This window comes from Paramisgurnus dabryanus, chromosome 12 (genome assembly GCF_030506205.2).
Source record: "Paramisgurnus dabryanus chromosome 12, PD_genome_1.1, whole genome shotgun sequence".
In the NCBI taxonomy this organism is placed as follows: Eukaryota; Metazoa; Chordata; class Actinopteri; order Cypriniformes; family Cobitidae; genus Paramisgurnus; species Paramisgurnus dabryanus.
The window spans coordinates 1,379,945-1,402,387 of NC_133348.1; the positions used below are offsets into that span (position 1 = coordinate 1,379,945).

Below are 22,443 nucleotides of genomic sequence, written 5' to 3' on the forward strand. Positions count from 1 at the left end.
TGTCCCTTGATGTAGCATTGTAAGTTTCACAAGAATGACTGCACTCCAATAAAACTCAGATGTATTACTGGATTTTCAAATAAAGACTTTTACTGTTGTCGTTTTGTGTTGCTTTTTGCCACAATTACACTTAAAAAGACTGTAACAAAAAGAGCATTTGGAGTCACTCAAAAGAACATTTTGTATTCAGATTTGGAATCATGCGCTTGAAGACCAAATCTCTCTAAATAGTTTGTGCAACAACCAACTCAGTTTATGGATACCCGTCCTTAAATAATAGAACGGTCTGTCTTTGGCCAAATAGCAAGCTCAGAGCCCTATCCTCAGATTGCATGTCAAATATGCATACCATTCATTTTACTTGACTTTATGAATTTGTGATGAGCTATGGTCCCTGAAAAAACACCTTCCTAAACTTTTCGATTTGATAACAAAAATGGATATAACAATTGGAAAGTTGGAAAGTGATTTGAAAAAAAATGCTTTTGAGAAACTTGCTTTTCACAGGTAAGTGGGGCATATTTGATGATGGTACCCAAGCAGACTTTGGTTGGGTGTTTTGTTCTTTTAAGATATAAAAAACGCAACTTACTGCTTTGAGATAAAGTTTTGTATTACAAAAGAAAACTAAAAAGGGGTGGTGTTCTGCGCTGCAGAGAGGAGGCACTAAAAGTTTTGTAATGTTTTTAATTCCACACCAGTCTAGTTGTGGCCCACTGTGGTATTGTTAAAACTATGCCATCAGACGCCAGTTTTATTGTGTCTGTGACTGTGGACTTGAAAAATTGGGTAAGTAGAAATGAATAAATGTTGTTTTATGTATAAATACATTACTACTAAGTTACTCTCTTTTTACAAAGCAAGCTGATATTAAGAACCAAGCGGGTTATACAACTAGTGAGGTGAGTTTGTATAGATGGGGGTTTTGCTTTTTACTTATAAAAGCAACCAAATTGAACATGTCACTTTTTTCACAGGTGCTTAAGGCATAGGAGATTGTTTACATCAACAGCTGTGTATATATATTTATAGATCAATAGGTGTCTGTCACCTACTTGAAATCAATATTTTTGTGTGTCATAATACCCATAGACCAATGGACTGGTTGAAGGACTAATTATACAATACAGAGGCAACTGACAATTAAATAATAATAATTTTAAAAATAGAATGGCTAAAAAATAAAAAAATAGATAATAATTTATTAAACTACAATAGCTGGAATAATTACATTAAATAGTTGACTATTGCATAAAAGAATGTTTCTATCTTCTCTGTGGTGGATTTGTCAGAATTGGTATATAAATAGAAAATGTTTCTTTTTTTGTCTTATTCAGAGGTCATGAAGCAATTGTGGGAAAGCAGTCACACAAGTGGGCTGATTATTTTGAGGGCAGTTGTTCATGTAAAGTACCTGACAAATATGAAGATAGTAGGGGAGAGCGAGGCACAACCTAACGTTTTTTGACTTTGGCTCTATCATTCAAAATATATTTAAGTAAGATTAATATTTTTTTACACAAACAACACACACATGTCTGCTATAAATGAACACTTAAAGTGTGTTTGTGGGACCTACCGTTATCATACAATTACACAGAAAGTGACAGGAGTGCAAACGTTACAACTTACCCCATAGGTGGGGTATTGTAAAAAACAGAGGGTTTGTTGTAACACCCGCTAGAAAATTTAATTTAAATGCAAAAAATTCAATAAAATTCTGTCTAAAGATGGATATTGTTTATATATCTGCCTATAATCGATAGATATCCACACATTCATCCATCCATGATCCCTTATAACCATCCTTGTATTATGCATCAATGCAAATAGATTTTTTTGAAAGGGCTGTACAATAAAGACAAAAAAAAATCATAATTGTAATTGTTATTTACCATATTGTATTAACATTGTATTGATGAATATTATTTACATTGTTTTCATTTCATTATCACTGTGATACAACTAACCCCGCTGTGTACATTTTTTTACTAGTTGCTGACATGTTTCGAAATGGTGTTATGTTTTAGGTAACAAGACAGTGATTTAAATAATATAAGGTTGGATTTGGTGACTTACACACCCAACTCAGAAATTGAAAATACTTTTATGCCTCCAAAACAGCCTTTTTCAATATCTTTAACAACACATCAAAACTTTTCACAGAAGATCATCTTTTGACAGTAAGAGAAAAATACCAAAAGCACAGATTGATCGCCCCTGTATAAATATGTAAAGTAGCTGCATTACCATTAACCCCATGTTAATGTGTGCCCCGCTCACCCCTACTTTTTAATGGGGTTACACTTTTTTTAAGGGGTAAGGTTAAGGAAGAGGTAAGGGTTAGTGGAATAAGTTGACATGCAACTGCAAGGATACTGATGGTCAGTATATTGGGGAACCATCACAATAAAGTGTTTGTAAATATTAAACAGACAGTTTACTAATACTCTAGGGATTGCTAGTTGATAAGTAGCTGAAAAGAAACTTATATTTAGTAAAATGTCTAAAGTGGACTATCGAAATAAAGTGTTGAGATTCAAGTTGGTGACAGGGTACTGAGACAAAATATACAGAGCAGGCAGAGAAAAGGAGACAAACTGGACCAAGACCTCATTGATCCACACACCATGACAAATGTAGAGGGCAATTCATTAATTTAAGGGACGGCACAGGACAGTCATGCCCCAAAATTAACAAGTACCATTTAGTTTACATTTTAAGATAAACAATTTCAACTTGAATTTATAAGTTATATCAACTTTTTTAGGCCAAAACTCAAAATAGTAGGTGGAATTGGCTTGCAAAACCAAGTTTTTTTTACTTTGTGCTGCAAAAGTACAGTGTACTTTTTAAAGTATCCCCATAATGGTCCTAAAAAAGTGATGCAGCTATTGAACATGCACGTCCTGCCTCCCAGCCTTCTGTCTGTACCGTGAAAAGACAACGTCTTGTCTGTGCTATGACAACACAACTCAGTATTTCTGTATTTTTACAAATCAAGTCTTAATACAGTCATCTCACATTTCATGAAAATAACATAGAGTGCATAATTTACCAGGAAAACATGAGTGTCATAAGATTCTGGCCTTCATGAATGATTTTATGGTCTTGACTCGGATAGTAAGAAAGGATGTAATTCCATATCTGAATACATTAGAAATTTTTTTTTGAATGAAAGGCTCATTTTTGCTTAGGCCCTTTTACGTGACTGCGGCAAGAAGCAACACAAAACAACAACATTTAAAAGTCTTAAGAGAGTTTTACTCTCAATCTTCTGAAACTAGTGATGCAGCAAAATGCACTGCATCTAGGGACAACTTCAAAAGACAAAAGAAAGAACAATGAGAAACAACAAACAAAAAAGTGCTCTTAAGCATTTGCACAATAAAGCATTTTGGCCTGTAATGTAAAGAATATAAACAACTGCACATCTAAATGGAGAGTGCCATTTGACCTTATTTCTTTATCATGCATTACTTAGTTTTCTAACTGATACACAGCACGATTTACAATTTTAATCTATTTGGAGGCAACAGAGACGAAGAAACATATTTTTTTGTCTCTGAGGTCATCGTTGGCTGAACAGAAGGAATGAACATAGCAAAGGTCGTGTGAATTTGTGCTAAGTTAGGACAGGCTGACCAGTGCTTGTTTTAATGGAAGGGAGACAACATCTGTGACCTGCATCCCCTGAGCATCAACAAAATATCAACTAGTTGATACTGTACATACTTGTATAGTTTGTTTCTTTAGCAGCTGAAAAGACTGCAATTATCTGAGATGCTGTACCTTTTATTATTAATTTTTGTGGATTTTAACCAGTGTTGTGTGTTTAAAAAGTTTATGACATTTCTGTTATATATTTTTTTCGTTGGTACAATACAAATAATAATTATTAAAAAATTGCTTTGTCAATCCATTGATGCCAATTTTACTAAGATGATAGATCACAAAATGTATGAGGATGTTTAATGAATCAAGAGTTTTCAGTTCTTGTTGCATTTACCGCAAATACAGTAGCAGACCCATGCTGCTTATCTGGTATTGCATTGTGATACAGTGCAAAGGTCATGGGTTTTATTCCCAAGGAACACATGTAAAACTATGTAGACTATAGCTTGAACTTGAGATAATTTGGATTGTGCCAAATACATTATCAAAAAAAGGAAAAAAAGGAAAACAAAACATTACTGGCCCTTGCCAAAGTGATAATTAGTCATTGTTTTTTAACCCAAGCAATGTAAAAAAAAATTGCAGCACGAAGTTAAAACAACTTGGTTTTGCAAGTCAATTCAACCTACTTATAAAAACAAGTTAGATTAGTTTAACTTATTGTTTTATGTGAAAGTAACATGTAAATATATATTGATTTGACAAAAATTATGCATGTGTTACAATGTGGAAAATCAAAACCTTGTTTTATAATTTAAAGCTGCTTAATTTATAGATTAATATATTCTTAGCTGCATTAACCTTATCCCACCCCACATGAAATATTTACTTAAATAAGATTCAAAACCCTATAATAGGTGTTTCCTTACAGATTAGTAAATACTAAAGGAAACTGCAGTAGTATTCTTTCATGTGGGACAAAAAAAACTTGGAAGGTTAAATTTCTTGAATTTTTACAATTTAAATTATTAAAATGTATCTGCCAATAGAAGTGAATTTTGACATAAACAAGGGAAGATCTGAATATGTTTTATTTATAAATACTTATGTAGTCACCACATGATTGACACGCCCACCTTATACAAGGGGGCGGGACCTTAACCATCAGTTTTGTAAGTACCATGTTGGTTGTTGTTGGTGCTCAGACTCTGGTGGAGGGAACCGACCAGGTTTGAATGGATTTTTTGATGGAACCCGTCACTAACTTTATGCAGCCACTTCACACCAGCACAACTCTGTAACTGACTGCTTTCCCAGCTGTAGTTTAAAGGATTTTTCTAAAAAAAAAAAAAAAAAAAAAATTTTACCTGAGACAGAAGTCAGACATCACCGGCGCAGTGTGCGTGTGAATCGTAACATCATTAAGAGCCTATCAACTCTACTTTAACACTACACCAAAACAGAGGCAGAAGTGCTCAAATTCACCGCGATGCTTTGACATTCACAGTAAGGTAAACATTTGCATTTATATTTGACACTGTGACTGAATGACATCACTGACACTTGTTCGTTATGTAGTTGCGTGTTGCATCGTCGCGCGCGCATGTATCTCTGTTATGTGTTTAGTTTGTTTTGGTGTTCTGGTAAAAAGTTCCTCGTTCTTATAAATGATAAGTGAAGCAAATGAAGTCTATAGAGACGACAGATAAACTAAAGCATGTATTGCGTACTTTATTGTAGTAAATTTCATATCACTGTTATATTTGCCCTCTTTTCAGTTACATTTTTCAATTAATATTGTTGATTTATTGGTAAAATACGTATTTAATTTAGAAAACAGATATATTTGAACCGCAATGATCTCCACAGACACTCTTGCGTAGTCTATTATAAAAGATGCTCAATAACCATTACACAAGCACTGGGATGACAAGAAAGGACTGCAGAATATTTTCTTACCGTTTTTAATCTTGTTTTCCAATACAATTAATTAAACATTCTTTAAACAAGTAAATTTACTTGTTGTTGTTGTTTTTGCTTGAAACAAGAAAAAGCTGTTTTCCAGGGGGATAAGAAAAATAATCTAATTTAAAAAAGATGAACATGATTTTTTTTCTCATAAACTTCATAAAATTATTTTATCAAGACTTCAGTGTTAGTGCCAATATATAATATATATTGTTTTAAGGATGTTTAGATAATTCTGTTAAAAAGCAAGACAAAATATATATATTTAAAAAATCATAATAGATTATTGTTTACTTTGTTGCAGATTAAATAAAACATCCATTATTGAAGGTATAAATCACTTCACTGTTTTTAATATATAAAAGACCTTTTATAGACTGCAGATTCATGTGATGACTAATACAATGCTACCATACATACGTGCAGACATGCCACAAGCTATGCTTTGATATCATCTGTAGTGGTTTGATGTTGTACAAAGTTCAGCATAGATATGATTAGAATTTATTCAGGAAATCATTAAATCAGTTCAATAATTCAAATCAGAAATAGAGTTTCATATTTTATGTGTTACGGTTATACCCAAAAATACTATAGCAGAAAAGGTCTTTTACATTTGGTTTCTCACTGTAGTAAATGTATTATTTTGAAATATTCGCCCTTTGAATTTCGACAGAAACTTGACATTGTGGTTACCAACCAGCCATTACAGCAGTCAAAAGCAACTCTGATTCCTCTAAAAGAGCAGTTAAGCTGTTCACTGGGCTATTTTTGACTAATCACATTATTGCTCTTATTAAGTGTAAGTGGTGAAAATTTGTAGTTCAATCTGATGGTTACACTGCTACACTTTTTGAAACAATGGTACTTTATAGCCTACTGTCCCCAGTGACAGCTTCTAAGTTCAAATTCCAACCTAATCCATTAAAAGTAGGCTATTTAAAAAAATGTATTATTTTGTTTAATGATCTTGTTATCTTTTTGACCTTCTGAGGATTTGTATGATAATTGCCTTTTTCCCAAAAGACAAAATAATAACAGTTTACACTGACCTCCATTCCCTGTGCTCTTATTGTGCGATCTTCTTCAAAATCACTAAATGCACCTTTCATACAAGTGGTGTGTGAGTCATTCAATTGCCCTCAGTGTGAAAAGATGAATGTTACTTTTAGTTTTGTAAAGTTGTCAAATATGCAGAAGATCCAGGAAAAGCAAAAAGTGTGCAGGACTCTGCAAGCCGTAACTTATGATCTCAATGAGTGCTGCTGTCTGATCATCACTCTGTGATGTTATACAGTAGAGCAATAATAACATCATGATGACTGGAGGTTGATTTTGCTTTTATATAACAGAAAGTACATAACATATAGCTGCAATTATGTTTTTAGTGGATGTAGTAAATATAAAAATATACCTGCAAATAGTGAGGTCCAAGCAGGTTCATACGAACAGACAAATCATTAGACTTCAGAGTGCTCCGATTGGGTATTGGCTTCAATATGGAATAAATTCTGGATCGGGTATCGGTGACGGATTTGCTCGATCCATTATGTGCACTGACAGAAGCACACACACGCTCAGCCATGCACAAACTCAAAAGTGTGCATGCAAACAGTTGCACACACTCATAAGCATGCACAGGTGCAAACACACACTGAGAGCCGTGGTTCAGACAACTCGCACACACCAAATTTATTTATCTTTTTAATTAACCCGACACATACACACAACAGCAACTGTTTATGTGAACATAGAGAAGTGAGAACACTGTCAAAAATAAAGGTACAAAGCTGTCACTGGAGCAATACCCTTTAAAAAAGGTCCTAATATGTATCATTTAGGTACAAATATGTATCTTTTAAATGCCAATATGTACATTTGAAGTACTAATATATGCACTTTTTGGGTACAAAGCTGTACCTTTTTGAAAGGGTACTGTCCCAGTGACAACTTTTCTACCTTTATTTCTGAGCAAACATGGTCACTCTCATACAAAGGTACACGAAGGTACAAAACTTGTCACTGGGGAAGTACCTTTTCAAAAAGTACACTTTGTACTTAGAGGTACATACTGGTCCAGTAGGTGGCTCTGTGCCAAAACTGTGTGTGCCCTCAGGTCATGAATGTAATGATTTCTTCACACTTTTGCCTCCATATGCCAAAGCATTGCCAAGATACAGGTCTGCATCTGTGGTGAGGCGTATGCGCGAGACTAAAGTCACGGGACTGCAGTGACGTGGCTGACGTGTTATGTGGTGCGCCCCAGCTGTTTTTTTGTTTGTTTGTTTTTTGTGCGCCTGGGCTTCGTTTACAGTCTGAGGAAGATGCACGCTGTAAGTTTGGGAAAAAAATATTGCAAACATGTCTGAGGATAACACATCATGCAGTCAAGAGACTTTAACCACAGATGCGGAAGAGAAGACAATGCTGAATAAAGTCAAATTTTTTTTTTTTGTCCAAAATTTATTTACGATGCTTCTACACATTCTAACTGACCCACTGATGTCACATGGACTACTTTGATGATGTTTTTATTACCTTTCTGAACATGGACAGTATACAGTGCATAGATTTTCAATGAAGGGTCAACAAGCTCTCAAACTAAATATAAAACATCTTAAATTGTGTTCCGAAGATGAACAAAGGTCTTACGAGTTTGGAACGACATGAGCGTCATTAATGACATTATTTTCATTTTTGGGTGAACTATCCCTTTATGATAAATTTAAAATACTTTTTGTTGCTCTATCCTACCTACAAAATTGAATGCCATTCAGATAAACCGTGTATGAGGAATTTGAAAAGGCAGGTTTTTCACAAAATTAAAAATGGCACAGAATAAAATCTGCTTAAAGCATGATCATATAAATATGTTGGCAGGAAGTATTTGCATATTTTTCACAGTTAAGTAATTCTCTCTTAGGGGTTTTATCCACTTCATTAGATTACATTATGTAGTCTAGAAAACTACAGATACTTGTGGAAGAGGGTTTTTGGTTTTGTAATCCCAGTATTTTTGTAATACTCTCCTATTACATGTAAGGAGTTGCAGAACCTTCTTACCAAAATGTGAATGTGTGACTGATGCAGCATCATCTCTGATCTCACGGGAGATGATTTTAAAATCTGCATGTCAGTCACCAGAGAGCACAGTGAATGCTCATTAATTTAAGCCTGCTGTTTGTTCTTTATAAATCCACCAGAAGCCTTACAGAAGCCAACGATGTGTTCAGAAAAAACTCAATCAAGTGTTGTTTTAGTTTCTATTGTGAAACAACTTTTGGATGTCTCATAAGAGATAATTTTTTATGCAATCAGTTTTTCTGTTCTCCTTGTATGCTTAGAAATGCTGCTATCTGGTAAACAAAAAACATGGTTGTACACAAATCTGGAGAGATAGATTTTCTGTGCTGCATGATGGGCAATATCACATTTATAATCGCAGGCGATACATCCACGATAATTAATGCAATAGTAAATGCGTAGGTCTGTTTGCACACACACATAGAGCTACAGCAGAAACAGCCAATCAGAGAAGATCTCAACATTATTATATCTATGACTCTTTCAAATAATGAAGATGTCTTACTCATCTCATTGATCACCATGTTCTAGAAAATGTGCCTGTTCTTTCCTTTTAATGCTGCTTAGGAACATACAAGCATTCAATATTTATTGATTATAAAGACAAAGGTGTCTGCAGTAAGCCAATAAGACATGATAGGGTTAGTAGACCTCCATCTAGAAGTTTCAAGGTATTGGCTGTGATGGGACTCCAGCTTATGCATCAACTCGAGCTCACTGACACGACTCTGTTGTAGTGTTTAATCTAAACATGTTTTGTTATTCCCCAGGGAAGGTCATAGTATTTCTCAGTGTTCCTAATGGAGAATGAGACGTCAGCAGCCTCAGGCTATGTTCCACATTATCTTCTTCGAGGAGATCCCTTTGCATCCAAGCTGTCTAAGGAAGCCGACATAGTGGCTGCAATCTACATCCTTATTGTTGGTAAGCATGGAGCCTTGAAGCCTTGTATAAAATTCACTTAGCAATCTTGGGATCAGTTCAATTGCAAATTAAGGAAAGGATTCAGTATTCTTTAAAGCAGTGGGTGTATTGGTTTGTTATAAATGTGGACTGGGAAATACCGATTTTGTGAAGATTTAATTACCCTTGTGATCGTGGACCACAGAAATTTAATTTTTTTATTATACATCATGAAAGCTGAATAAAGCTTTCCATTGATGTATGTTGTGTTAGGATAGGACAACATTTGGCCTAGATACAACTATTTAAAAATCTGGAATCTGAGAGTGCAAAAAAAGAGAGAAAATAGCATACAAAACATATTACTAATGACACATTTTTATATATTTACAATGGGAAATATACAAAATGTCTAAATGAAATGTGATTTTTACTTAATATCCAAATGATTTTTGCCAGAAAAACAACTAATATGGACCCATACAGTGTATTGTTTAAGTATTGCTACAAATATACCTTGGCTTTCAGAAAACCTGACATTTTTGTAATTTTTTGTTATTTTTCTTTTGTCATTTCTTAATAGCAAATTTTCAGAAATGTCTGTAAAGCTTTTGTCAGCATTAACAAAAACTTACTCAAGGCCAAATAGGAGTGCATGTTCTGCAAATATGTATGTATGAGGGCAACTTTGCATACATATACACATTTTACACCACTTCTGTATTTCATGCATCTTGTTATACATATTAAAGTGTATTTTGGGGGAATATTTACAATGTTTCTTTTCCATTTGTTAACAGGTTTTTTTAATACGTGAGCTACAGGAACACGAATATTAGCTTTAACCTAAGGGAGCGTGTACACCAAGTTGTTTGCACTTACAGGCGGTGTATGCTTTCAACATAGACTGTAAAAAAAGATGGACGATGCCCGTTCGCTCTCTTCCATTGGTGAAAAGTGAAGCCGCCAGTGTCCCGATATGGCGCTGACATCTTGGGTCTTGAGTCTGCGCAGTAGTGATTTCGGACCAGTCCTGCGCAGTAGTGAGCAGGAAGTAAAGCCGCAAAATCAAGGCCCTGCCCTCGCTCTTGCAGAATGCCTTTATCACAGCTGTCAATCATGACATCACACCACCGTTTTTATAGCATTAAATAATTAACTAAAAACAAACTTATTTTAAACTCAAACACTTCAAAATACATCAGCGGTATAAAAACTATAGTAAATGACAGAAACCAGCTGCGGAAAAAAGATATTTGAAGTGTAATTAAATTGTTTAGTTGGTCTCAAGTCCCATTGAATAACATGGGGAGGCGGGGTTTATGACCTATACAAGGACCAGTCACTAGGGGGCGATCGAGATGTTTTGACTTCACTTTTCAGGGCTTGTGTGCCACGCTATGCTTTTTAATATCAGCAGCAGAAGGCAGATTTTGTCTGCGCTGAGTGCCAGCACTCAAGTTTTTCCGCCCTTACCGCTGAGTGCCCAGAGTTGAAATGCTCGTCAATGTCACTTTTCACTTAGCCATCCAATCACAATGGAGAAAAGGTGGGACATTTTTAGCCACATTTAAATGCTTTGGTGTACACACACCCTAAATGTCCTTAAAAGATATAAGCAATATCGCTCGAGTAGGAGTGTGATATAGCAACTTTCGGCTGCTTTGAAGCTCATAACAACTCAATGGACGGAAAAACCGTTAATTTATATTACCATTTCTTGGTCACAAAGTGTAGTTTTAAGATTAGTTCAGTCGAGAATGTATATGTATTATATTTAAATCTGCAGTCGATTAGTAAAGATAGCGCCTGTTTGAACGTTTGCTTACTGAGATTCGGTACGACTGAGAACCAAAGCATGAGTGGACGTCAGTGTTCACTCGCCCCGCTGACCACCGCCCTCTCTGGGCTACATCTCTGACAGGGATTCCCTGGCTCTCATGTTGGCCTTGTTTGTTTATGATCGTCAAAATGAGATCAAATCAGCAGTATTTGGTGTCATGATCAAACTATTACTTGTTTTTTATTCATATTTAGTGTCTTTTGTGTTGTTATTGTTTTGGCGCGAGGTAAAAGTTAATAAAACTATACTTGTATAACGTTACTATTGCTTTCTCATTTATTCTTAACGCGATACGAGCACTCGATTATTATTATTAAACTTTGTTCTTGTCAGTACTACAGTATATAAAACGTTTTTTTTTTTTTATAAGTGTCAGAGAGATGTTTTGCATGCTGCTTATAAATATACCAGTGGCGATATCTCATAACATGTTTTAATAGTCACGTCACGATAAAGTAAATGATCAATGTCCACATTTAAAAGCTGCGGTGCTTACCTGCATTTCCACGGTGTTTTCGCGTTCTGATAAAAGATATAGCTCCAGAAAAAAACAAGTGTTTATATTCCTCTTTCCAAGTGTTAATCGTCCACACGATGTGACAAGACATTTCTCCCATTAACTTTAACGTAACATCCAAGAGCGCTGATCTTTGACGGAATAATAACTTCCGATTGGGGATTCACAGACTGATTTATGAGCTAGTAAACTAATGAGACACACGGAGAGTGATTCAAAACAGCGCGTCTGTGTTTTTCCATTTAGAGATGAGCCTGCTTAGGACCTCCATTCACTAGGTGGCGGAATAATACGAAAGGTGAAGCGGTTACAGTGCCGTTATCAGCACAATATCGCATAGCTCTTAGCCAATCAGATTCGAGAACCAGAAAGAACTGTTGTATAAATATATATATATATATATATATATATATAAATAATAAGTAATCTTGAGATTTCCCACTTGAAAGTTTGTTGAAGCCTCCAGTGGGCCCTGCATGGCCCCCTGGTTAAGAATCAGCGGGCTATATATTTAAACAATTCAACTAAAAATGAGGTATTTAACAGGTATCCTGCACCTCTAGCATCTGCCAATAATTGTTTGATCTCAAAAAATATTTATGAAAAAAATATTACTGTAAATTACTTTACAGACTAATTTAAATACCATACAGTTGCATTGGCACAGAACAAATGAGGTAAGCAGGCTTTCTTTTGCCTAGCTGGGAATGCTTCGGCAAAATTAATATACAAATATTTGTCATGCCAATGAAGCATCTTAAAACTGAAATCTAAAAGCTGTTAGAGGCAGTTATTTGCCATCTTTAATAGAATGACAGAGATGGGCATTCATTGCATAGTTTTATCAGTGTTAGAAATAGTTGTCCTGTTTTGCCAATATGCTTTTGAAAAAATGCCTTGCGCAGTTCACCTATCCACCGGTTAAGCTGTTTCCTACTTCTTACTTTCTGCCAAGGCTTCAGTGTTCTTATATGACCTAGAAATTTCTATACATCTTTTAATGGATATATCGAATTATATGTTACCCAATCTTTTTTTCTGTATAGGATATCATACTGTAAATGGTTTCTTCTTATCAGGTACTTAGTTGAACTATACTGTAGGTAAAAAGTTAATATCTTGTTAAATATCTTGATAAAATATGAGCATTTGCATACATTATATTTATAGAATGTATGTTATATCTCTGTATATAAACTGCATAAATGTATCAGTAATTTTAATGTATGTCACATCATTTCATGGTCATATGAGGATAGTGGACTGCTGAAAATTGACATATGAGTTTATTAAATTTACCAGAGTCCCATCTGTTAAACTTAATTTACTGTAGTAGGTCAGTCAGCTGAGTTAACAGGCCAGAATATGAAATTACGTACTAATGTAGAAATCTGACATTTCTAAGACTGTTTGGTAATCTTCTTGCACTTTTATTTACAGGTATCTTGGGTGCCACTGGAAATGGTTATGTCATCTTTAAGACCATCACACGAAAAAATAAGTTAAAGCCGCCAGAGTTTATGACTCTGAATCTCGCTGTACTTGACTTCGGCATATCAGGTGAGGTCATGATTTGATTTGTCATATGTGCTTGTTATATAAAAACTATACAATGATTTATAATAGTGTAAGACAAAGAATTCATTTGAGGTTATGTATGTTTCACTGTTTACATGAAATAAACTAGAAAGGTTTTTCTAGACTTTCGAAGTTGGATTTTCTTAAAACCTTTAAAGATAAAGGAGCGGTTTCCCGGACAGGGCTTATCCTATTCCCAGACTAAAATGCATGTTTGAGCTGCTGTCATTTCAATATCAGTGCCATTGTGTTGTCTCAAGATGCACACCAGTATTGTCCTAAAATAACTAAGGCCTAGTCCTGGATTAATCTAAACCCTGTCCGGGAAACTGCCTCAAAGTTGTAGTCTGTTCTGTCCTTTGGCCTTTATGTTCTGAATATACATCAGCCAACGGTGGTTTGGCACTGCTTACAAAAGTGAATGAAAATTTAATCATTTTCATAATTGAATATGTGCATCTTATAAACTGTGAAACATGAAAAGCCTCATCTATGTCAGATATCTTTCAGTCACTCCTTAGTTATTTTTATTCATAATTGTACTCTAGACCCTCCTAGTGGATAGTCGTGCAGTTACAACACCTCAGCTTCAGCTCTGTGTGGTAATAAAATCGATATCCTGCTGCTTACTGCTCAGTGTTCATTTATAATTAAATACTTTTGGTCTGTTAGATCGGTGATGTCATTCTTCACTATGAAAGACCTGGTTGTGTATAAGTTACAGAATCTATTACATCTTTGCTGATGTAGTTTGTTAGAAATAAACATAGTACCACTATGTGGACCATTATAGACTTTAGTTTTGTTGCCATCCATACCGGCTTGTCTTCTACTGGGTCACAAGAGGCTGATGACTTTCCCAGCATCTTAGGATACACTGGGGAAACTGCTTTCTCTTAATAAACCTAATCAATTTTAAGTTGCCTGCCTGTTCCAAATACAAGCTTGTGGAAGAGACTCAAGCTAATTTGACTTTGTAAACTAGAAAATTTTGACAGTAATATTTAACAACTAATTATATGGTTTTATTCAAGCAATCCTTTGATTCTTTGGTAGGCTATAGCACAAGGAGCATGGTCAGGCATGAGAAATAGGGAAGAGATACAGTAGGAACTTGATCAGTTATGATTGAGTGAACTGTTAAAATTCAGCACTGGCGTTAATAGATGTAACATTGGGTAGGGATGCACCGATACCACTTTTTTGGAATACGTGTACGAGTACTTGCATTTCAGTACTTGCCGATACCGATACCGAGTACTTAATAAAAAACATGATTTAAATTTACAGGTAACAGCTTTAGTCATATAATTTAACAAAAAAACAAGGGACTAGTTTTCCAGTTTGTTGTAAACTCTGCCTCTTTGGACAACACAAGAGGCATTAACCCCTTACACGCCACTCAAACATAGACATTTCTCAGACCGTGGTATCGATCCCTATCGGGGGACTTTTAACGAGTACGAGTACTTTAGAAAATGTGGTATCGAGGCTGATACCCAATACCAGTATCGGTGCATCCCTAACATTGGGATTTAAAGGTTTGAGGTGTAATAAAAACTGAAAAAAAAAAAAAACGAAATAAAAAGAAACATAAATAAAATAAAATAAAAAAATATTAAATGAAGAAATATTAAAATATTGTTTAATCAATATTTTCCTATTTTGTTTTGTTTTCTCAGTCTTTGGAAAGCCATTTTTTCTGGTGTCTAGTTTTTCCCATCGTTGGCTCTTCGGCTGGGTCGGGTGCCGCTTCTATGGCTGGACCGGCTTTTTCTTTGGATGTGGAAGTCTCATTACGATGACAATCGTCAGCTTAGACCGCTACCTGAAAATCTGTCATTTAAGATATGGTAAGAAGCATTTTTGAAAATTGGCTGATCTATGACATCACGTTTCACAAATACAGGACATTTGGAAGTCCTTTCACTTTAAATAAGTCCGTATCCCCATTTCCTCCATTACTAGACTTCAAAAAATTATGAAATTATAAGTACCAGTCTTTGCTGCTGCTGTTCACAGTCAGTAAGGGAGTCTTTTTTAAGCAAGAAGAAAGCTTTTAATAATTTTACTTCATAAAAGTTGCATTAATAATTTTTTTTGGGTTTTAATATTGTGTGTTAAAAGCAATGAGGTACTCAAGGCTAGTGCTGTAGTGAAGTATCGTGTTCCTAACAATGCCCTTTAGCCTTAATATATTTCATGATACAACAAAATCTCTCCTATATTGTTGCTTACTTAAATCATTTAGTCCCATTTTTTACTCTTTCAAGTAAATAATCTCATCCATTTTCTTTTTTAGCATTGCATCTGCAGGCTCAACCTTTAATCTTTGTTGCTTAATGTTTATACAGTTCCTTAAATCTTTAGGAAATTTCTTGAATGTTTAACTGCAAACATGTTACCCCTTCTTGCTTATTTATAATTATTCACAATTCATATTAATTGGGATAGATGCACTAGCTGAGAGTGTGGCGATGGGGTGGAGGGGGGATGCTGCGAAAACTGTCACGGGACAGAGATGAGGGACAGCTACAGGGTTCCCACAGGTCCTTGAAATCCTTAAAAGTTTGTGAATCTGGAGGAAAATATTCAAGGCCCTGGGAAGTTTTTGAAAATATACATACATAGATACAGGTGCTTGAATCTATTTTATGCAAGATGTTTTCTGGAGAAATTCCATATTATTCCCTGTGTAGTGTAAGATAATATCATAAAAATTCCAGACTTTTTAAGCACACGCGCTAAACTGTACGCTTTAAATGCTTCTTTAATTTCTTCTGTATGCGAATGTTGATTCATACCAAAATGCTTTTTTGCATAGTTGTGTTTGACACATGAAAACATCTCGGGTTTACATATGTAACTGTTGTTCCCTGAGAAGGGAACGAGACACTGAGTCTCCATTGCCATACTTCCGGCGTCCCTGTAACACTGTCTTTGGCAATATTTCAGATAGCCACCCTGCCTTTGTTGTTAAGCCTCACCATTGGTTGAATTTGATATACGCATTCAGACGCACTTACCCCTGGAGGCATCCCCAAAGTTTTATCACAGTGATGCAGCGCAAATTCCCCCGAAAGGGAACTGTAACAATGTATCTTAAAAGGTAACACGATGTTACCTTGCTTTCACTTGAAATGTGTCCCCACATTTAGTCCTTGAATTTGAGGGTATTGCACCTGGAAAGTCCTTGAAAGGTTCTTGAGTTTGAAGTTAACTAAGGTGTGGGAACCCTGTACATAGACACCTCTTTGCGCTGATTGGTTGGATAACATGACCATGCTCCTACAAACTTAGTTAAATAAACTTGTTTAAGTATATATTTTTTATTTTCAAAGTAATCATTATTTTTATATACTTGTATATTATATGTAAGTAAAATTATAAAACACTGAAACAAAACAACAGTGTTCAGTTTACTTCCTGATGTTAATGATGTTTATCTATCGCTTTGTATCTTGCCTGACATGCATGTATATAATATTTTTACTTTGTCATCAGGAACATGGTTCAAGCGGAGCCACGCTATTCTCTTAGTGATGTTCACTTGGTTTTACGGTGCATTCTGGGCCACCATGCCTCTGTTGGGATGGGGTAACTATGCACCCGAACCGTTTGGCACCTCCTGTACTCTGGATTGGTGGCTGGCCCAGGCCTCGGTGTCCGGACAGAGCTTTGTTATGTGCATGCTTATCTTCTGCCTTGTCCTCCCCACCGGCATTATCGTCTTCTCTTATGTCATGATCATCTTCAAGGTGAAGTCATCAGCCAAAGAAATCTCTCATTTTGACACACGGAATCAGAACAGTAACAACCTGGAGATGAAGTTGACTAAGGTTAACATCCTACATCATTTCCCGTGCTATTATTATTTATGCAAACCATTATTTTATTTATATTTTTGAACCAATGTTGTATAGAGAAATGCAAATGTGGTATTCCATGTGATTCTGTTTGGATCCTCCAGGTGGCAATGTTGATCTGTGCAGGATTTTTAATAGCTTGGATCCCTTATGCTGTGGTGTCTGTGGTGTCTGCTTTTGGAGAGCCTGATTCAGTGCCTATTCCAGTGTCCGTTGTACCAACTCTTCTTGCCAAATCCGCTGCCATGTACAATCCAATCATCTATCAGGTCATCGACTGCAAGAAGAAATGTGCTTTCTGCTTTCAATCTTGGAATAAAAAAAGGAAACATTACAAGTCCTCAAGGTATGTGTATACCTAATAATGGAATAGTTAGTGTGAAGTATAACATATTTATTATTATCCTGCATAATAATAAAGCCTTTATTGTCAATAAAAATGTTTGAAAAGTTGAAATAAAGTACCTCTTATTAGGAATTGATTGTAACTTTGAACAATAAATAGCTTCTCTTGTTGGCAAATGCTCTTTACACTCACAAGGTGAATACAACGACCACTATGGTGTGTAAGCTGTAAAGCACATGACTGTTGATGGTTCAAATCCACCTTTTGCCGACCTCGCTCTTCACATCGAAAAGCCTTAATTTTGGAAAAAAAATAAGGGAAGTGTTTAAAAGGTTGAAATAAAGTCAACTTTTTTTCGGAATTATATTTTTTATTGGGTATGGTTAGAGGTCTGTATCAGGAGGGCTATTTGCAGCATCTATTTAACTCTTTCTCCGCCATTGACAAGTTATCTCGTCAATTAAAAGAAAACATTTCCCTGCCAATGACACTTTCCTAATGAGTTTTTACAGTAATTCCGCTCTTACCCAATTTATAAAAACTGAATCAAAACTAATTTAATTAATTTTAAACTTTTGATAATTACTCTGAATGTGATCTCTAACAAAATATACTTTACAAAAATGCAATTATTTCAGCTTTTTGCTTAAAATGTGTTTTATTTTAGAAATCTACTCATATAAAAGAGACTATAAAAAACAAACCAAGATAGGATAAAACGTTTTTCCCATTTTGTTTGTTTGAAAGCAGAGGGTCTGTTCTTTCAATTTATATATTTGTATGTTTATATATTTGTAGAAGAAAATTTTCCTGGAAGGCATTTTGTGAAACTTTTGTGAAAATCACAAAAAAGCTGCCGGGGAATGTAAAAAAATTACTATTTACACTTATTTCATATTTGATAATTATATTTATAAAAAAATATATTTTCACACACTGTAAATAGCATATCGCCAAGACTATGCTGATACTGTCACTTAAAGGGACACTCCACTTTTTTTGGAAATAAGCTCACTTTCCTTCTCCCCTAGAGTTAAACATTTGATTTTTACCATTTTGAAATCCATTCAGCTGATCTCTGGGTCTGACGCTAGCACTTTTAGCGTAGCTTAGCACAATTCATTGAATCTGATTAGACCATTAGCATTGCGCCTAAAAATAACCAAAGAGTTTCAATATTTTTTCTATTTAAAACTTGACTCTTCTGTAGTTACTTTGTGTACTAAGATGTAATGTAAGTGATATTACGCACTGCCCAAAAATAGTCCCCTGCCATTGAAAGTAACCAAGGAGACTATTATCGGGCAGTGCGCCTGCTGCAGCCATGTTACATCAGCAAAGTCCTTGATTATTACGCCAGATTGAAAGTATAGTAGCCATATCTGTCTAGAAAATCGCAGCATTTTCTGTCGGTCTTAGTACATAATGTAACTACAGAAGAGTCAAGTTTTAAATAGGAAAAATAGGTTATTTTTAGCGCGATGCTAATGGTCTAATGAGATTCAATGGATTATGCTAAGCTATGCCAAAAGCGCTAGCGCCAGACCCGGAGATCAGCTGAATGGATTTCAAAACGGTAAAAATCAAATGTTTAACTCTAGTGGAGTTGGAAAATGCATATTTTCAAAAAAAGTGGAGTGTCCCTTTAATGTAAATAACTTAAAGCATCGCTAAATATCCGCTGCTTAAATTAAAAGGTATTGTTTTGTTATACAGGTTTTACACCGTCCCTGCAAACCTGAAGGAGAGACCAGCTCATGAAGTTCAAATGGAGATATAAGGAAATAACCGAAACTCACAACAGGCTTGTGAAAGGACACTGTGCAACATTCATTATGATCTTACAATTCAGACATCAACGATTTCCATCCTTCTTAACTTCACTGATGTAATCCACTATACTGCTTTCAATAGAAGAAGTAAGAGGTAAAGATGTGTATTTTTATTATTTTGTATAATTATTTTAATTTAAAGCACTGCATATTTACAGCACCACAAAACAATTCAATAGAGGATCTGCTTCAAATAGCTAATGTGCCTGTACAGTAGTATGACAGTTTAAAACAAATGCTATAACATGGCTCATTTATTTTTTGTACACTGACTAAACATAATGAAAACTGACCACACACATGAGCACATTAACCTACACATATACAACTGAAAACATGTGTGTACTTTGTTACACTGGATATAGCACTAAGACTATGTATTGAATGCATTTTGCATTATCAAACACAGATGAGCACTGAGAAGCTGGGTGATGTGCAATGATTATACATACAGTATCATTTAAAGATGTATTTAAATGTATTAGTTTTTAATAAGCCACATAAAAGCAGACAATCCCTTTACTGTCAAATGTTAAAGTATATACAGTTGGTACAGATAAGTTGTTAGGAGTGTGCGGATGAAAGTTTCTAAAACATATGACTTGAGATTTGAGCTAATGGAAGTCGTGAAGCAATACAAGCGCAAGGTTAAGGGTACATTTTCTTGAAAATAACTGAGAGACCCACTTACCTCTGCAAATTGGATCTCCAAGGGCTTTTAGTGAACATGTACTCCATCAAGTAATCTGCTTAAGAAGCTTGTATAAACACTCAGGCCCAGTTTTATAGACAAGGCTTAGGTCTAGTCCTAGACCAAAATAGGACATTGTCCTAACAATTTGCACTGACATCTTAAAGTTATTGTTTTTTCTCATGATGCACACCACAGATGCTATTTTTCTAAGGCACATTTATAACAACTACTTTAATATCTTAATTTACCTAAAGCTTACTTCCGGTGTAATCTACAGGGGGTCGCACACCGGACGCGCCGCGTTGAGTCGCGTCTAGGACAACTCAGAGGTGTCATACACCGAAATGCACATTAAATAGCGCGAGCTTGGTCAGATAGCGTCTACTTCAAAATGCAAAATATACGTTAGCAGCCAATGTTAATCGTTAATGATTTGGGACGAATATGATGTTATTTAATGTTAAACCATCTGAGTGGCGCAACAGGGATTTGAGGAACTTCCTGAGTCGTAGCTGGGCGCCGCGGATAGGCGCCACCTGTTGGCGCCGGTGTGCATATACTTATAGAAAACAATGTGTTAGATTTTTCTAGAACGGCGCTGCGATGAGCTGCACGTCCAGTGTGCGACCCCCTTAAGCCTTGTCTATGAAACCAAGTCACAGTGTATAAGATCCCATTGACAAACAGTAGAATAAACTTAGTTGTGAGAACGCTTAAAGATCCTGTGAAATGAAAACTGACAATTCTTACTTTTTAATGAACTATTGCATTGTTCATTACAAACAATTTATCCGTATGGGTCACAATTTTTTTTTATGTGCCCTCATAAACATTAATCAAAATCTGTAAATGTACTTCCGCCCTCTTGTGACGATCCTTCCAGCCTGATCTCACAAGAAATCGTACATATTTTACGAGTTGGCTAATGATAAGTTTATCGTGCAAAAATCGTATGATTCTCATGAAAAAACAACAACGAATCCGAGCCCTGCATCTAACCCCGACGTCACAGTGGTCAATGCAAATCATACCAAAACTCACAAATGTGGTCGTATAAATTAATACTAATTAGCCAACTCGTACAATATGTATGAATTCTCGTGAGATAATGTTGATCCTTCCCTAATGACATCAGCTAGACGGCTTAGGCGGAGCATCAGTTAACCCTCCCTAAAAGCTTGGCCGTCACATGATTCATGGAGACTTCAGTTAGTTCCTGGAAGTTCATACTGAGTCATTTAAATACATTAAGGAATGATTTTTTTTTCTAATTAATAGTCAAGAAATGGATTGATTAACAATTTTCATATATCGCACCAAAATGTGTAGGTAGTATATTTATGTAATGACACATAAAAACAATGTTTTTTGATAAATAAAATCCATTAATATAGGAAGATCAGTATGGTCAGCTGCTGCTATGTGCCTTTTTAACATGTTTTACACTGCTCCTAACTCCTTTATACTGTAGCTTAAAAATGCATCACACTGTGTACACTGAAAAAAAAATATTCATTCAATTTACTCACATTTTTTAAGGTAAGTGGTTGCAATCAATTTATTTAAGCTACATTTAAACAAACCTTTTTTGTTTTGTTTTGCCTTTCTAATTGTTTTGTTTAAATGTAGCTTTAATAAATTGCAACCACTTACCTTAAAAAAATGAGTAAATTGAATGAATCATTAATGTCAGCTCATAATGTTTGTGCATGTTCATAATGTACAATTGACCGTGTGATGTGTATTCTGTGCCTGTTTGGTTTATAAATGTACAAAGAACAAGACTTAAGGCATGTTTAATTTATTGTAAATTGTAATAATACCCCTGGCTCAGTGTTGTTTTCGTTATTGTTAATATGAACATATGATGTTAGATGCCATCTTCATTATAAATCCCTGAATGTATTAATATATGCATTTTATGCATTGATAGATTAATTTATTGCATTTAATTTAATGAACCAGCAGAATCACAGTGCCAAAAACACTCCACCCATATGTTTTATGCATAAATAAACACTATATATATATATATATATATATATATATATATATATATATATATATATATATATATATATATATATATATATATATATATATATATATATATATTAAGCACTAAAAAAGGAAATTTACCAACGTTATCCTCAGCCAGGCCAAGCTTGATCCATTTTCTACTAACACCCCCTAGGGT

At 35.1% G+C, this 22,443-nt stretch overlaps 1 protein-coding gene across 1 annotated transcript; it reads left to right on the forward strand.

The window, feature by feature from the left end:
* The first annotated feature begins 4,726 nt into the window (after positions 1-4,726).
* Positions 4,727-21,499, forward strand: opn5 (opsin 5). Its single transcript, XM_065255725.2, has 7 exons — positions 4,727-5,126; positions 9,438-9,591; positions 13,371-13,490; positions 15,191-15,361; positions 17,013-17,347; positions 17,479-17,720; positions 19,437-21,499. The coding sequence occupies exons 2-7, from the start codon at positions 9,468-9,470 to the stop codon at positions 19,498-19,500; spliced, it is 1,056 nt and encodes a 351-aa protein (XP_065111797.2). The 5' UTR covers positions 4,727-5,126; positions 9,438-9,467; the 3' UTR covers positions 19,501-21,499.
* Positions 21,500-22,443: the final 944 nt, after the last annotated feature.

What these genes read in the sequence shown, in the direction of transcription:
- opn5 (XM_065255725.2), top strand. Translation starts at nt 9,468, where the DNA reads ATGGAGAATGAGACGTCAGCAGCCTCAGGCTATGTTCCACATTATCTT. An exon ending in ACTTGACTTCGGCATATCAG is followed by an intron (nt 13,491 to 15,190) that starts GTGAGGTCATGA and finishes TTGTTTTCTCAG; the next exon opens with TCTTTGGAAAGCCATTTTTT. An exon ending in AAACATTACAAGTCCTCAAG is followed by an intron (nt 17,721 to 19,436) that starts GTATGTGTATAC and finishes TTTGTTATACAG; the next exon opens with GTTTTACACCGTCCCTGCAA.